At 53.9% G+C, this 16,395-nt stretch overlaps 2 protein-coding genes across 6 annotated transcripts in view; one reads left to right on the top strand and one right to left on the bottom strand.

Annotated features, from left to right (window-relative positions):
* LOC128406844 (gap junction alpha-3 protein-like) lies at nt 1-2,961 on the top strand. The gene is given in 3 exon segments (XM_053374613.1): nt 1-410; nt 412-592; nt 1,288-2,961. Coding segments are annotated over 3 exon segments (1,206 nt in total). The 5' UTR covers nt 1-338; the 3' UTR covers nt 2,241-2,961.
* A 34-nt stretch (nt 2,962-2,995) lies between these two features.
* Nucleotides 2,996-16,395, bottom strand: part of ZMYM3 (zinc finger MYM-type containing 3) — a 30,125-nt gene continuing 16,725 nt past the window's right edge. For all 5 annotated transcript variants that reach the window (XM_053374604.1, XM_053374602.1, XM_053374606.1 and 2 more), the window contains 12 exons: nt 15,688-15,752; nt 15,200-15,374; nt 14,766-14,881; nt 14,490-14,664; nt 13,974-14,120; nt 13,128-13,231; nt 9,647-9,815; nt 9,046-9,197; nt 8,386-8,500; nt 5,457-5,711; nt 5,249-5,366; nt 2,996-4,083 (listed from right to left, as the gene is read on the bottom strand). In XM_053374604.1, the coding sequence (XP_053230579.1) occupies nt 3,879-4,083; nt 5,249-5,366; nt 5,457-5,711; nt 8,386-8,500; nt 9,046-9,197; nt 9,647-9,815; nt 13,128-13,231; nt 13,974-14,120; nt 14,490-14,664; nt 14,766-14,881; nt 15,200-15,374; nt 15,688-15,752 (1,796 nt within the window). In that variant the 3' untranslated portion in view covers nt 2,996-3,878. The remainder of the gene's footprint in view (nt 4,084-5,248; nt 5,367-5,456; nt 5,712-8,385; nt 8,501-9,045; nt 9,198-9,646; nt 9,816-13,127; nt 13,232-13,973; nt 14,121-14,489; nt 14,665-14,765; nt 14,882-15,199; nt 15,375-15,687; nt 15,753-16,395) is intronic.

Below are 16,395 nucleotides of genomic sequence, written 5' to 3'. Positions count from 1 at the left end.
CTTCACTGGGTGGTCCAAAGTTTTAGTAGCACATGCGGGGGGGGGGGGGATATTCCCCTTTTTCTTTGTTGACTTTCTCCCTACCATTGCTACAGACACAAGAGGGAGGAATGCTGAGGCTTCCGAGGGCAATGAGGTGGTGACCGGCTAGAGGAAGCAGAACGACCATCCCAGAGCCTAGCCTCTCTCGTCCGCAGGTCATTCCAAGGTCCCTCTCACCAGAGAGCTCCTGCCTAAATATAACCCCACTCACCCTTCGCACTCGCCCTGCAGGAGGGGCTATAATTAACCAAGTGTGCTGTCCAAAAATAAGAGTGTTGGACGTGACCCCCCAGTGGATGCTGCAGAGGTCAGTCATGAAAACAGCCAATGAGCAGCAAAGCCCCAATGGCAACAAAGCCCCAGCCCAGGGAGGAGAGACACCAGGAAGAGATCATAGCTCCATTGTGGTCACCGGCGGAAGAGACAGCCGGACAGGCGCTCAGAGGTGGCTCGAAGGAGGAGCTGCTGACACCCAAGGGAGCTGACAACACCTGGGATGCTGGCCAGGATGTGAAGTGTTTTGATGCCAGGACCTCCGAACGCAGACAGGGTGAGTGTTGCTGCACCTGGGTGGAGTCTGACTTTGGAAGGGCTTACCACCCCACCCCCCAGCAGCCACCTTGGCTCTATGAACTTGCTGCTTTGGGCACAACCCCAGCTTGGGCCGGTAGCAATCTTGGTGCACTATTTACTAGTGGTGTGTAGCATAGGAAGCTTGCTTATAAACCAAGTTGGACCACTGCTCCATTTAGATCAGTATTGTCCTCACTGACTGGCAGCAGCTCTCCAGGGTTGGGGCAGGGGCTGTTCCCAGCCCTACCTGGAGATGTTGGGGATTGAAACTGCATGCCTTCTGCATGCCAAGCAGGTGCTATGCCCCTAAGCTGTGGCCATACCATAGGGCCGGAGGGGGAGAAAGGGGGTCTTGGCCATCTCCCAGCTGTGCCCAGATCTGAGGGGAAGAACTATGCTTTGGGCCAAGGCTTGTCCTTGCAGGCAACAGGTGCTCAGCTCCACTCCTGGACACTAAGCTATTTATCCGGTTAAATGCCTGGCTTTTCAAGGGACATGCACACAATGGGCCCTACCCCGAGAACAAAAGCACAATGACTCCTCATACATCAAAGGGCAGCCTGCTTGGCACAGGTAGGTCCTGCCCCTCCTCCCTCCCCGTTGGCAGGGAGGGGAAGAGAGGCAGCAGTGCCAGCACCCCACCCCCATTGTCTGAACCTCCCTTTCTTGCAGGGCAAGCCCGCCTTGCACCCATGGGCGACTGGCACCTGCTTGGGAGGCTGCTGGAGAGCGCACAGGAGCACTCCACAGTGGTGGGCAAAGTCTGGCTCACTGTCCTCTTCATCTTCCGCATCCTCGTCCTGGGGGCAGCAGCAGAGAAGGTGTGGGGGGACGAGCAGTCCAACTTCTCCTGCGACACCAAGCAGCCCGGCTGCCAGAGCGTCTGCTACGACCAGACCTTCCCCATCTCCCACATCCGCTTCTGGGTGCTGCAGATCATCTTCGTCTCCACGCCCAGCCTCATCTACCTGGGCCACATCCTGCACTTGGTGCGCATGGAAGAGAAAGAGCTGGGGGCCTCCCCGGGGGTTCAAGTGGAGGTCAGCAGCAGCCCAGCAGCTCAGCCCAGGCCTGGCACAGCCCCTGTGCGGGACGCCTGCGGAAGGATCCGCCTGCAAGGGGCCATCTTGCGAACATACTTCTGCAATGTTGTCTTCAAGGCTCTCTTTGAGGTGGGCTTCATCCTGGGCCAGTACGTGCTGTATGGCTTTGAGCTGAAGCCCCTCTACACCTGCAGCCGCTGGCCCTGCCCCAACACGGTCAACTGCTACATCTCCCGGCCCACCGAGAAAACCATCTTCATCCTCTTCATGCTGGCCGTCGCCTGCCTCTCCCTCCTGCTCAACATGGTGGAGATGTACCATGTGGCCACCACTAAGTGCAGGCAAGGTCATGAGCCCAAGCTCAGCCCAGAAGGGCAGCCGGAAGGAGAGCCTGCCAGCCACCGCCTGCTTCACTGCCCCAGTGCTACGCCTCCCAGCAGCCCCTCTCTGCAGCCTGCAGAGAAAGCCAGTCCACGGACGGAGGGAGTGAGCGAGAGCCCCGCTTGGGGCGGAGGGCAGAAGCGAGGGAGCAAGTCCAGCAAATCAAGCAACAAGTGGAGGTCCAGTGACCTGGCTGTTTAGCCCAGGGACTTTGCTAACCTCACACTGGATAGCAAGACCCAAGTGTTCCCACGGGCATTAGATGCACCACCAAGTCGAAATCCCTACCCCAATGCCTGATCACACAGAGAATTCCTGGACTGGAGGAAAGGTAGCCTGTACCTGCTCAGGAATTAAGAAGCCTCAGCCCTCTCTCCTTTACCTCCCAAGCCTGCCCTTTCATCAGAGAGCAACTCTGCCACGCTAGGAGAAGCAGCAGAGACTTCACAGCTCCCTTTCCAATGAAGAAGGGAGACTCTGAGGGAAAGTCCCAGGCTGGTCCTAAGTCTCGAGACCCTCTTCTCCTAGGCATCAGCCCCAAATGCCTGAAGCAGAGACTTCAGCCTCTTCTCCTTTTGGGAGCAGCTGCTGCAAAGCCACAAGCAGAAAAGAGAACTGGGCATGTGGACAATGGCCAGGCGCTTTGGAAGATTCTCTTGGTGCCTGCTGCCCCTTAGTGGCCAGGAAGTGGAAAGAGCACGCTTCAAGGCTGGTTCAGTCGGAGCAGAGAGCTGATGCGATGGGCCCCAAAGCAGCCAAGTCAGGGAAGGGGGTGGAGGTCTTCCCCTGGGGGCATAAAAGTTGGTAAGGCATGCTGGCTGCCACATGCACACCCACCAATGGAAACTACGTCGCTGGGACATGGGGCCTCCAACCCTGTTCTCGTGCATCACCACATTTTGGGGGCACAGAGACAAGGACCACAGCCCTGGAATAAGAGATGGAGACAAGTCGGCCAAATTTTTGTGCCTTTATTTGAAATGAATGGTTTCCAGAGAGACGCGGGGAGGGCAGGTCCTAATGCCCTGGGCATCACTACGACGACGAGACCCGCGGACTGGCTCACTGGCAACAAGGACACAGACAGGGCTGGGCCAGAACAATATATACAGGCTCAACAGACAGCACCAGCACCAGCACCAGCCATAGCTCAGAGTTCAACGCAACACACACAGATGGGTGAGGAAAGGGTTGGTGGGATGCTGAGCAGCCTCTGCCTCATGGGGCAGTGGGCGTGGTGGGGTGGGCGGCAAAGCTAGCATCGAGGAAGCAGGGGAGAAGGCGGCTCAGGGTGCAATGCTAGGGCCTAGTCTCCCCCAATACAAGAGAGAACAGAGTGTTCAACCGTTGAGGATGCGTGGGGGTAGGGAGGACTGCCATCTAGTGGGCAAGGGGAGAACTGTAGAAGCCCCACCCCCCACCCCGTGCAAGAGAACGTGCACGGCAAGGAGCCAATTCATTCACCCCGCCCCAATTAGCACAACCAGGCACAGGGGCTGCACCCCCAGAGCCCAGCTCTCCTGCAACAGCACGCCCTGCACCCTTCCCTCCCCAGGCGAAGAGCCTACCTGTGACACTCCCCCCAAGCCAACACATAGCAAGGAGAAAGGGGCAGGCAAGCAGGCACTCCTAGGCAGCGTGGGAGGAGAGGGAGGGTGGGGGTGGCTCCTCATCAGAGGGAAAGTGATCACATAGTGGAGAGTGTCTAGAGCCCTATGTGCCCGCCAAACCAGGCAGGAAAGGGGCAGCAAGCCACACACACCCCACAGTCACCCACTAGCTGGCTGGAGTAGTGCTGGGGGGCCCCAATCTCCCTCTGGCAAGACTGGCACCACCTGCTCAGTCCATTTCTTCATCCAGGCCGCCTCCGCCTCCGCGGCTGTGCTCCTCGTAGATCTCGCGCACAGCCAGGACGCGGTTGAGCATGCTCTCGAGCATGCTTTTGTCCATGGGGATGACGGAGTACCACAGTGGCGACTCGGCGATGCACGACCTCTCAGGCTGCAGGTAGAAGACGTCATTGCGGTTTCGCAGGCTTTCAGGGCTGCAGCCGGAAGGAAGGAAGGCAAGAGGAGATAAGCAATGAGGACAGAGAAGGGGCTCCTGGCCTAGGCGGGAACCCCACCCTTCCCTGGTCCCCCACTGCCCGCTCTTCAGGTTCAGCACATAAGCCCTGAACCAAGAGACAGGGGACCCCAAGTTGCACTGAGGAGCAAGGACTGCAGAGCAGCGGCTTTCTGCTCTGGCCAAAACCTTTCAACACAACCTGCTCCTGCTCTTCACAATGGCTGCCTCAATGCCTGCTGCATCCTGCTGCCACCACCGCCCTTGATGCCCGTTTTAAAAAATGAATGGGTAAAACACCACTGCGTATGACTACCACCACCACTGGCAGCAACGGCACTAGCCTCCCCCTGCCACCGGCATCTACCTAACAGCAAAACCGGGGGGGGGGGGGTCGCCAAGCTTTCGGGGTCCTGCGAGTAGAGGCAATGCAGAGAAACTGTCATGAGCACCACCATGCACAAGCTGCAATTGTGCGCACTGCGACCCTGTGCACACAGAAATGAGGCATTGTAGAGTTGGAAGGGACCCTGAGGACCATCTAACTCAATGCCCTACAATGCAGAATTCTCAACACACAGTCCCCCATCCCATTTGAAACCATACCAGACCCTGCTTAGCTTTGCAAATGTGCTAGCACCTTTACTGCTGCACCACTAGGAGTTCATTCCCACCAACACATTTAGGCTTCAAAAGGAGGCTTTTTCTTTTTCTTAAGCCTAATGGGTATCTTTGGGGGGCGGGGAGAGGATGGTGCAATCTTTCTGGAGGGTGAAAGTTTTGGAGGAGTAAGCAACAGTCAACCTCCCCAAGCTTAATATCTGCAGGGGAAAACTGGGGTCAGGGACTACCCTCCAAGCACCAGGGAAAGCCTCTGCGGGGGTCCATGGCCTACTGCCATCATACTGGGGACCCATGAGCCCAGCCAACTAACCTTCAGGAACCAACTGAATATCAAATGGGCCTTGTTGCTGGAATGGGCCAAGGGCCCTCTGTTCTCGCAGTGGCCAACCAGACGCCCTAACGAAAAGCCCGCAAGCAAGACCTGAGCACAAGAGCCACCTCACCCCTCCTGCGGTTTCCCAGCAGCTGGCATTCAGAAGCCCTCCACCCTCTGGCAGTCAGCTGCTGCAAAAGGCTCTCACCATTTGGAGAGATAAAACTCGTAAAACTTGACCGGGCAGCGCAGAGGGTTCATGCGATTCTCTCGCTGCTCCAAGACAGGCGCTTCCTCCTCTCGCTTCCGCTTGCCCAGGCCGCCGTCTGCAGGGAGAGTGTGGAGGTACAGTCAGGACAGGGGCATCCCCAAAACGGATGGGCAGCAAATGGATGTGGGCGGAAAGCATTCCCTACCTCTCCCCTTCCGGTGCCGCACGGGAGCATAGTAGCGGATGCTCACCACCTTGGTGGTGCCCCGTGCTGTGGTGCACTTGCGCGACTGGCGCACGACATTGGTGAAGGAGAGCTGCATGTGCTCCTCAGCTGTCTGGAGCCCAAAGAACTTGGTGTTGAAGAACATGAGTGTGTTGAGGAGCACGAAGGGGGAGTAGACACCCAGCTGCTTGCACTCCCAGAGATGCTCCTCTTCCACGCGGGAGAAGACGGTGTCTGCAAAAGGACAAGCCACCACTGTCACAAGCATAGTGAGCCACAAGGCAACAGAGAGAGCCAAGAACTGTGCTTTGATGCACTGGCTAGGGCTCATGGGAGCTGCAGTTCAAGTCGATTGGGCTTTATGAAGCCCCTGATGTCTTATGCCCCACCTGGATCACTTAAGCCTTCTGATGGGAAACTCTGGGTGGTTCAACATGCCCTGCCCTGTGGAACTCCTTGCGTACAGAGGTTTGGCAAGAGTCATCCAAGCTCAACTTGTAGGCATCATAGAATTGCAGAACTGGAAGGGACCCTGAGGGTCATCCAGTCCAACCCCCTGCAATGCAGGAATCTCAGCTCAAGCATCCATGACAGGTGGCCAGTCAACCTCTGCTTAAAAACCCTCAAGGAAGGAGAGCCCACAGCCTCCTGAGAGAGACCGTTCTATTTCAAACAGCTCTTGCTATCAAAAAGTTCTTCCTGATGTTTAGTCAGAAATTCCTTCCTTGTATCTTGAAGCCATTGTTTCTGCAAACTGTTTTACTCAGATGGGCCTTTCAAACCTGACATTCTTTACCACAAGCTTTTATTGATATATCTGACATTCTTAATATTTTTATTATTACACTGCTGCGCTTTTAAGCTGCATACTGCCTTTTGATGTTCAGTGTGAAGGTGTGGCTTATTTATATATACATAAATTTTAATTAAAAGATATAGAAAGCATCAGGTTGAGGAGTGCTGCACTAAGAGGCTAGGAAGGCTGCATCTGGTGCAATAAAAGGAAACCTAAGTAGCCTGTTGCCATGGGACCCCCTCCTTTTCTCAGGTCTGACGCATTTAGAACTGGCCTTAGTATAATAAACTCAGTTGCTCTTTTTTTTGCTGTGCGCACAATCAAGCACACGGCTGGCAAGAAACCAGTACGGGAAACCCATCAATTGTTACTTTGGAGAGGGGAAGTGTTTGTTATATACATATATTCATTTCAGCCTATTTTCTAGCTCTTTTTCTGCACTACATGCATGAACCTATCATTTAGTGCAGCCCTCCGCAACCCAGACCCCCTAGATGTTTCAGACTCCAACTCCAATCAGCCCCGGCCAACACAGGCTGGGGGGAATCTAAAACAACCAGACATGGCACCAGTTTGGAGGAAATTGGTTTACGGCTTCCAGACCATCTTTTTTTAACTTGAATAGAACCATAGCACTGAAGGGCTCCCAAGGCACCATGTAGTCCAACCCTCTGCAATGCAGGAATCACAGCTAAATAATCCATGACAGACGACCACACCACCTCCGTTCCAATGAAGGAGATGCCATCATCACCTTCTGAGGCTGTCCATTCCACTGTCAAACAGCTCTTAGTGCCCAAAGTTTCTTCTTGATGTTTAGCCGGAATCCCCTTTCTTGTGATGTGAACCCATTGGTTCAGGTCCTACCCTCCAGAGCAGGAGAAAACAAGCTTGCTCCATCTGCCGTGTGGCAGCCCTTCAGTTATTTGAAGATGGCTATCTTATCTCCCCTCGGTCTTCTCTTCTCCAGGCTAAACTTCCTCAACCATTCCTCATCTTTCTGTAAGTTTGCTGCATTCTTTCTTTCCTCGCCTTCCTTGGCCCCAAAAAAGAATGGGGAACCTTTGGTTCTCTGACTACAACTCCCATCTGCCAATGGTCAGTGATGATGGGAGTTGTAGTTCAGCAGCATCTGGAGGGCTAAAGGTTTTCAACACCGGGTCTAATGATTTTTGAACTCTTTCCTTCCCTAAGCTGTTGACCCCCAGGTGTTTGGGAACTCTCGCCAGCAAGTCCAAAATATCTGGAGAGCAACAAATTGGCAAGGGCTGGCTCGGCAGCTATACCCAAAAAATTGGGCCTGGGTTCAAATCCTGGCTCGGCAATCGCCTTCTTGGGCCAAAATTAAGAATGAAGAAAAGAGGATGAAAAACAGCCCTGCTTCCTGGGATGGCTATAAAAACAGACTGATGAACAGTTCACTGAAAAGACCAACAGCTGTCAATATACTATCCACAAAGCACCACAGACCCCCTTGGGTGCTAAGATGGGCAGAGAAGGTCCTCTCAGTGGTTCCTCCACCCTCAGAGGCTTAAGGGGTGGCGGCCTGTGGAACTCCCTCCCCACAAAGGTGCATCTGGTGCCTTCATCATACAGCTTTTGGAGAATGCTTAAGGGACACCTCTTTGCCCTGGGCTTCTGACACGTGGTTTTAGGACCTACCTAATGTTTATGGTTACAAGTTGCTTTCGATACTGTGTTTTAATGTTGTAACCCACCCCAGGACCTTGGGGTGAAGGGTGGGTAATAAATATTAAACCTGCTTCCACAAACTGTGATTGTTGTGGGGGGAGGACACCAAGAAATAAATGCCCAAAGCCTGACCTGGAAGCCTCTGAACTTGGCCCTTTTGCTTGACAGTGACTATGAGCATTAAGTCCAGATGAGAGCCTCAAAAGATCCATTAGGTGCCTGGGAGGGTGTCCCAAGAAAAGCCCCTAAGTGAAGCAGGAAGGCAAGAGCCCATTCCCTGCTCTAGTGCTACCCGCTGAAAATTGGACAGCCTGATATATAGCCCTTTCCCAGAATCTGGAAACTTCTCCCAGGATGCCGAGGGAAGAGGAAAACACCTCTCTTATTTCCCTCCCTCTGCCCCCCCCCAAAGGCACGTACTGTTGGGCAGGATGGTGGGCTGCCAGCCGCTGAGCAACCTGTTGAGCTCCTGCACAAAGGTCAGGTAATAGAGGTCCGTGAAGATGTTCACCATGCGGTTGTTCTCCAGCAGGTACTGAAAGGGGGAGATGGGAAGCACAAAGTCAAGTAGGAAACTGCAAAACCTGCTCTCTCCCATGCACACTCTCATTACCTCCATACAGAACACTTGCTAGGCTGGCAAGAACATGTGAACCTAATAAGAGCCTGCTGATCAGGCCAATGCCATCCTGTTCTCACAGTGGCCAACCAGATGCCTGTGGGAAGCCAGGAAGCAGGATTAGAGCACAGGAGCCCTCTTGCCTATGGTTTCCAGCAGCTGGTATTAGAAGAATTCCTTCCTCCAGCTGTGAAGGTAGAGCCGAGCCACGGTGGTTAGTAGCCACCAATAGCTCTTTCCTCCATGAATTTCTCCCATTCAAGCACTCTCCCCTCCTGTGGTTTCCAGCAACAGGTATTCAAAAGCATCACGGCCTCCTACACAATAGCCTTATGTGTCAGTCCCAGAGAAAGCTCTCTTGCCAGCCAACAGGTGTTTCGGCAGCAGGATGCTGGTCCAATTGCTTGTGGGCATAAGGAAAGAAGGTTAAGATTTGGGAGAGGGTGGGGGGGTCTCCTTACCTGCTGTATGCCAAGGCAGAGGTAATAGATGCTGTCAGGCTCATAGCGCTCGCCATTGGGACGAGTGATCTCCTTCACAAACTGGGCCAGACCGTAATTCAGTTCTGCCGCTGTGCAGGCCAGAATGTCCTCTTTGATCCGCATGGGTTTGGCTGCAGGACAGCAACAGAGCAGAGTGATCATCATCATCATCATCATCATCACTGTCATCAATTAAGGTCCCCAGGTTGGGCTACAGCACTAAAACGAAACTAATAAAAGCAACCTAAAACAAACTTACAACCACAAAACTAAAGGGAAGCCCTAAAAATACGCACCTCTGGCGTCAAAAGCCAGGGCAAAGAGTACGTCTTCGGTGTTTGCTATAAGCAGTGCAACAAAGGTGTCAGGAGTGCACCTCTGTGGGGAGTTCCACAACTTAGAGACCACAACCTCCCAACTCAAGTCTCTGAGGGTAGAGGAACGACCAAGAAAACCCCCTCTGAGTGCCTGGGGCGGCACACCTTCCATCTCCTCCTCCTCCTCCTCCTCCCTCCCTCCTTGACTCCAGCATCCCCATCTCCTAGAACTGCAACTGCCCCTCCACCTGGCGCAGACTTACGGCCAAAGCGCAGCTCGTCGCCCTTGCTGGTCTCGCCGCCAGCATACTTGGCCTGCACCCAGCTCTTCCAGGCGTTCACACCATAGGAGTAGTTGAGGGCTGTACAGCTGGGCTGGCTGCTCATGGAGTCCCGCGAACAGCTCTCTGAGAGAACCAGGCGCTTCGGGCCCTGGGGGAGGTGGGGAGGAAGGGAGGAGGAGAGGAAGGCCTGTCTTGTAAGACAATTGTCAGCAAGGGAGAAGGGCATCCACATTAAATTGGGGGGGGGGGGAGACGAAGTCAGAATCTGCTTTGCATGACATTTGCTTGAGGAAGGAGGGTAGTCCCCACAGTTCACCATTTCCATCTCACACCCTTGCATTCCTTTACCTTGGGTGCAGTGGTTTTCAACCTGTGTGCCATGGCCCCCTGGGGTGCCTTGAATGATGGTCAGGGGGGCCGCAGGCAACACTGGCCTCTGTCCCTCTTTCCTTCCCTCCCTCGGGTGCCTTTTCACATCTCATAGCTCTTTGTTGCAGCAGCTCTGGCTATGAGCTACCAGGCGAATGCTGCCTCTGGGGCTGGCTAGGGGGTGCTTCACAGGCCCCTGTGGGGCAGTGTGAAGAGGTATGATGGAAAAGTTTTGTTTGCTGGGCAGTTTGAGTCACCAAGCGTTGTTTTTTCCCTGTCAGCAAACGGTCGTCCAATTGGCCAAAGTTCCGGGGGAGGGATATGATTGGTTTGGAGAGGTTAGACAGGTTTCAGGTTGGAAAAGAGGGTGAAGGGGTTCTGAGGGAAGGAGGAGATACGCACTGAGGAGACTATCCATAGGGAGAGAGCAGCTGGGACAGGGAGATCAGGCTGAGGGTCTGGGGAAGGTATCCAGATAGGAGTATGCTGGGAGGGCTGAGTCTGAGCCAGGACAGACAGATCCTGTGGGAATTCAGGCTCCCTGAGGGGTCAGTCTAGCCAGGAGGGGCGAGTTCAGTACCTAGAAGACTCCCAACCCAGTGATGAGAGATGGGATCCCCTGGGTCTGTAATACCATTTATAATATCTCAGGTGTGGAATTGTTAAGAGAGGGGGTAACTGAGGAAAAATGCCACTCTCTCATGAACCAAATGATTAAACTGTGAAGGAAGTGGTATAGTGTTGAAAGTATGATTTCAACTGATTTGAACATTTTACCATCTCTTCTGGAAACCTGAATATTTATCTACCTGAAGTGTGCCAACTGATATTTAGTAACTGAAATTTAAGAAGAGTTGTACCTATAATACTGTGTTTAAGACTGAGACATCTTATAGTTAAAGTACCCTATTTTTCGCTCTATAATACGCACCTGACCATAACACGCACGTAGTTTTTAGAGGAGGAAAACAAGAAAAAAATATTCTAAACGAAACAGTGGATGTATGATTTTTGTGGTTCATGCTGTGGCCACAGACGTGATCTGACGGTGAGTTTGGGGTAGCCCAATGCAAAAATCCTGAGGATCCATGTGGATCCATGCTTTGTAACCACGTTTTTGCGCCATTGCAGCCCCATGAAACAGTGGGTGTGTGGGTGTTTTTTGGTGCAGGCTGTAGCCATGGACATGCTAGGTGATCTGATGGTGAACTTGGGGTGACCCAGTGCAAAAATCCTGAGGATCCGTGTGGATCCGTGCTTTGTAACCACATTTTAAGTGGGGAGGGAAGGAAAAGCATTCAAGGGACAAGGAGCACGCGTGGGGTGTGTGGAGAAGGATGCTGCTAATAATGCAGGAGAGGGGTATAAGGGGAGAAGGAGCACGCGTGGGGTGTGTGGAGAAGGATGCGGCTAATAATGCAGGAGAGGGGTTTAAGGGGAGAAGGAGCTCGCGTGGGGTGTGTGGAAAAGGAGCTTTTCGGCGAGCTGAGCAGGGAGGGGGGAGGGAAAGAGCACTGTTGCTTTAAAGGAGCCAACCGGACAGCAGCCACTTACAGCAGTGTAAACAGCTCCTTTCCTCTCCCGCTTTGCTCCTTCTCTCCCTCTTTGCTGCTTTACGCAGCTAATGGCGAATCCCCTGCAACCCAAGTCCTGCTCAGCGGATCAGCTGAGACGCTGGGAGAATTGTAATTTCCCCCTCTCCCTCATCCCGTGCCCTCCTGTCCCCAGCAGCCTTTTAAAAAACTTTTTTACTGGTTTTCACTGCACTCGTGGCTCAGAGCCCTCCTGTGCCCTGCCGTCCCTCTGCAGCCTCATTGCTCAGTTTAGAGAGCGCACAGACCTTTGCTAGCTGAGGCTGCAGCAGCTGTTGCTGGCTACGCGGAGCTTTTTGCGGCTCGCTATGGCTCCCGTCTGTCCCTCCTCCCATGTAAGCGGCTGCTGCCCGCTTTGCTGCCATGGCTCTCCTTCCCTCCCTCCTCCCCGGCTCCTCCCCCTCCTCCTGGCTGTAAAGCAAGCAAACCTAGAGCGGGACAGAAGCCCTGCAAGCGGCTCCCGCTTTGCTTGACTGACGGCAGCCATGAGTGCATTCGCTCCGTAACACGCACAGGCATTTTTCCTTACTTTCTAGGAGCAAAAAAGTGCGTGTTTTGGAGCGAAAATTACGGTAACTAAGTTGAATTCTACCCGAAAGAACTCGTTTCCTGACCGACTTTGTGTCATAAACTTAATAAAACTTTTTGTGTTTGATGAACTCCTGCCTGAGGGTAGGCAAACTAAGGCCTGGGGTCCCAATCGCCTTCTAAATCCGGCCCGCGGACAGTCCGGGAATCAGCGTGTTTTTACATGAGTAAAATGTGTCCTTTTATTAAAAATGCATCTCGGGGTTATTTGTGGGCCACAGGGGTGCCACAGAAAGAATGTAGTTGGTCAAGGGAGCCATGGACCCAAAAGCGTTGGAAATATCTGCATTAGTTTAAGCATTAGTTTAAGCAGTGGGCTCCTCACACCAGTTCCCTCCCTCCCTCTGATGCTCATCCCATTCCTTTCCAATTAAAAAACCTTTGGGGAGAATGCATTTGTGAACAGTTGACTCGTACGTGGTGCCCTCCAGCTGTTGTTGGAATGCAGCTCCCATTGCCCCCTTGACTGTAGCCCAAACTGTTTGGGATGCTGGGAGTTGTAGTCATAGTCATCTAGAAGGCACCACGCTGGGTATCCTAACTTTAACAGAGCACAGGAAGTTGCCTTATCCCAAATCAGACTGTTGGCCCAACAAGCTCAGCATTGTCTGAATGGCAGCAGCCCTCCAGGGTATCAAGTCAGGGCCTTTTCCAAAGTCCTACCTGGAGAGGCCACCGGGGGACCGAAACCGGGACTCTCTGCATGCAGAGTGCATGACCCTCCACTGAGCTGCAACCCTTCCTCCAAATGGTGATGCTATGCCTAATGGTTCCATTCTGCTGAAGGAAGGGCTGGCTGCTCTGAGCCCAGAGTGGGAGACTTATCACAGGGCTACTCAACCCCGAATCCAATCAATCAGCCAACATTAGATGAAATGAGGCGAGCGGGTGGCCTTGAGGAGCAGACTCACCTTGCGCATGCTCCGAGGCAAGTCTTGGTCAGCAGAGACATCATCTGGGCCCACAAGGCCACAGTCAAAGAGGAAATCCACACTGGGGTTAATGTCCAATGGGTCTAGGTAGGGAATGAAGCAGTATGGGAAGTGGATCAGTTATGGAGCTCCCCTGCCCCCAAGCAGATACACACAATAACCTTCCAGGACCAAGCCTGCAGAGAACAAACCCCCACTCCTTGCAGAGGGAGAGCGAGCCAATGAGACAGCTTTTTTCCAATGGGCTTCCTAGGGCTCCTTCAGGAGAGGTGTGGGGAACCTGCAGCCTCCCACTTGTTGCTGGTTTTTAAGAAGAAGTTGTATGGCCATCTGTCATGGATGCTTGGGGTCCCTTCCAACTCTACAATTCTGAGAGTCTACAATGCTCATCATCCCCAGCAAGCGTGGCCAATAACCACAGTGCCCTCTGAAAACAGGGAGAAGGGGCAGGGAGGAGCTTCCCCAAAAGGGATATTGGGAAATGAGGGTGGAACCACCACTCAGAAAGCCCTGCACCTGTTACCCAGCCACTCTTCCCAGCTGAGGAGGCAGAGATGAAACTGAGGGCCCTTGCAACATATTACATAACTGAAAATGCCAGACAGCCAGTATTGGTCATGCTCAGTTCAGCGATACCTGAAGTGCCAAAGGTTCCCCACACCTGCCCTAGGGGCGCCGAGGAAGGATCTGAGACCAGCATGACACAAGCAATCCTTCTTACCACCAAACTGGCACCTGCCAGAGCACAGAGGAGACCAGTGCTGCATCCCCCACCACACCTGCTCCAGCAAATGCCCAACACCTCGAGTTTGCCTTGGCACTTACTTTTGGGAAAGTCAGCCTCCAAGTCCTGACCCGGCTCATCCAGGACATTTGCCATCTTGACCGCCATGGCAAGCACGTCGTCTCTTGCCGGCCCAAAGAGGTCGCAGTCCTCCAGGAGGCCTTCTGCACTCTGGTTACTCACTAGGTCTGCGAATACAGAAAGCAGGTCAGGCATGTGAACAAAGAAGTCGCTGCTTCAAATCTCTGCCTTGAACTCATTGAAGTTGGCCTAGGCAAACCATTGCTTCTCTTCCTCCCAGCCCTGGGTGTGTTAACATCGTAGTACCAGCTGCTGCAATAAGCAGAGACAGAGGAGGAGCCCAAGCCGTTGGGTGCATCCGGCTCAGGACTGCCTTTTCTGACTGGCAGCAGCTCTCCAGGGTTTTAGGAAAGGGCTATTCCCAACCCTCCCTGGGACCTTCTACATGCAAGGTAGATGATCTGTCACTGAGCTAGGGACCCTTCTAGTAGCAGCAGGTGCTGCTGCTCCCAGAGAAATGCAATCATGAAACCTACCACAAAGGTCCGAAGAGGCTTTGTCCAGCTCCTCTGCTTCTGCGATCATCTCAGCCATGGCCAGGATATCAGCTTCCAGAGGATTGGAAGGGATCTTCACCTTCAGCTCCTCTATGGTCTCCACAATCTTCTCCGTGCTCTCCAGCGTGGTGGGCAGGAACATTGGCACAGGCACCTGCGGGGAGCAGGGAAGGAGGATTAAGGAGAACGTGGTGATGGGGATGCAGGAAAGCTTGAATGGGCCGGTATGGGGAAGACGCAGGGAACCACACTTACCGGGACAGGCATGGAGAAAGGCACAGGTACTTTCTGGCAGTACATGTTCATAGGCACAGGCACGAAAATGGGCACAGGAATGGGCAGCACAACCACCTGGGGCTTCCAGTCGGCTTCTGTCAGGAAGGATAAGCACACACCGTCAGAGAGCCTCTCCTTGCCTGGCTTCCACAGCCCTCCAGGACAGGGATGCCACTTGCTCCCAAAGGTGTTGGATCAGGTCCTCCAGGCCCCAGATGCACAGCAAATACACTGCTCATGGGGTGCAAACCGAATTGGCTGTCAATCTGCAGCAGTGCCAAGTTTAAGGTTGCAGGGCTAACATCTACGGGCCCTGTACGCAGCCCAGGACCAAGCCACTTGAGAGAATGCCTGACCACTCATCTCCCCAGCAGATTGCTGTGTTGGCCCCGGCCTCCCTTGTGCCCCCTCACCTGTCTGACAGCCCTTGGACTTCATTTCTATCTTGCATGAGACCCCTCGGTTCTGCATGAGAGGCTTGCACATGGCGGCTTTGTTCTTCCGCGGGGTGATTGGCTGAGATGACGGCTGGGACGCAGCAGCAGAGGCGGCGGCGGCTGCCGGGGCAGAGCTGTTCTTCGCAGGTACCTGGGCAGATCCATACGTGTGTCAGAAGCCACTCCAGAGGGAGATGGTGCCCCACCCACCCCTCTCTCCTGCAAGGCATTCTGCTGTACGTCTCGCGTCTTGGCAGGGCCACTCGTGGGCCCCCACTCCTTGCAAGCTGCCAGGCTATGTTAGCAATGCAGGGCATGGGGGAAGGGACAGAGACCAACCTGCTGCCTGGGGGTCAAATGCTGCCCTCCTCCCCCATCTTAGCCTCCAAGCCCCACACTGCCAACAACCTCCCTCCATGGAGCAGCCCAGCAAACAGTGGGAAATCCCTGCTCAGGACACTCACCGTGCTGGTCTCTGCTTTCTGCGAGGTGGTGGTAGAGGAGGGTTGCTTTGGCTCGGGGGTCTGACCTGGAAAGAAAAAAGGGCTTGGGGAGTGAGCTGCTTTCCCCCCTGTCGCCACCTGCCCAGATCTGGCAGGCAGGCAGTCCTGCGGGCCACCTTTCGCTTGGTGCCGAAGGGATAAAGGGGAGCTTTCCTCATTATCTCCCATTCCTCCAGGTTCAGTCTGGCAAGTCTTCGCCACTGCAGAGTTAAGGCCTGGCCCGTCTGCCGGCGGAGAAGCCACAGAAAGACCTAGGCGAGGAGGAGTTTATCAGGGCTCAAGTAGTACGTTTGAGGCAAGGCTCCCAGGTCTTAGCAGATATGTGGAATATCACAGAAGTGTTGGCGTGGGGTAGGGAGGAACTAGACAAGCCCCCTCCCCCTCCCCTGCAAGAGCCATCCACTGAAGCTCAGGCAAATCCATTAACAGGCCAAGCAGGGGAGTGATGTGACTTATTCCAGAGGAAGGGTGCAAGTCAGGGCAGTGCAGTCAGGACATAAAACCGGGAGGAAAACAGTGCTGTCTGTTCGCTGCCAAGTTGCTGCCTTTCCCTGCCTCTAAGGGAGACCCACCTTTACTCGCTGGACTCTCTGCAAGTCAGCACCCACATGAGAGTTCTGCTATTCTGCGCAAGTGCAAAAGCCCCCTACACAGAAGTTGATATTCACT

Source organism: Podarcis raffonei, chromosome Z, assembly GCF_027172205.1.
Source record: "Podarcis raffonei isolate rPodRaf1 chromosome Z, rPodRaf1.pri, whole genome shotgun sequence".
In the NCBI taxonomy this organism is placed as follows: Eukaryota; Metazoa; Chordata; class Lepidosauria; order Squamata; family Lacertidae; genus Podarcis; species Podarcis raffonei.
Note: the sequence above shows the minus strand (reverse complement) of the source record. Positions and strands in the feature narration are given on the sequence as shown.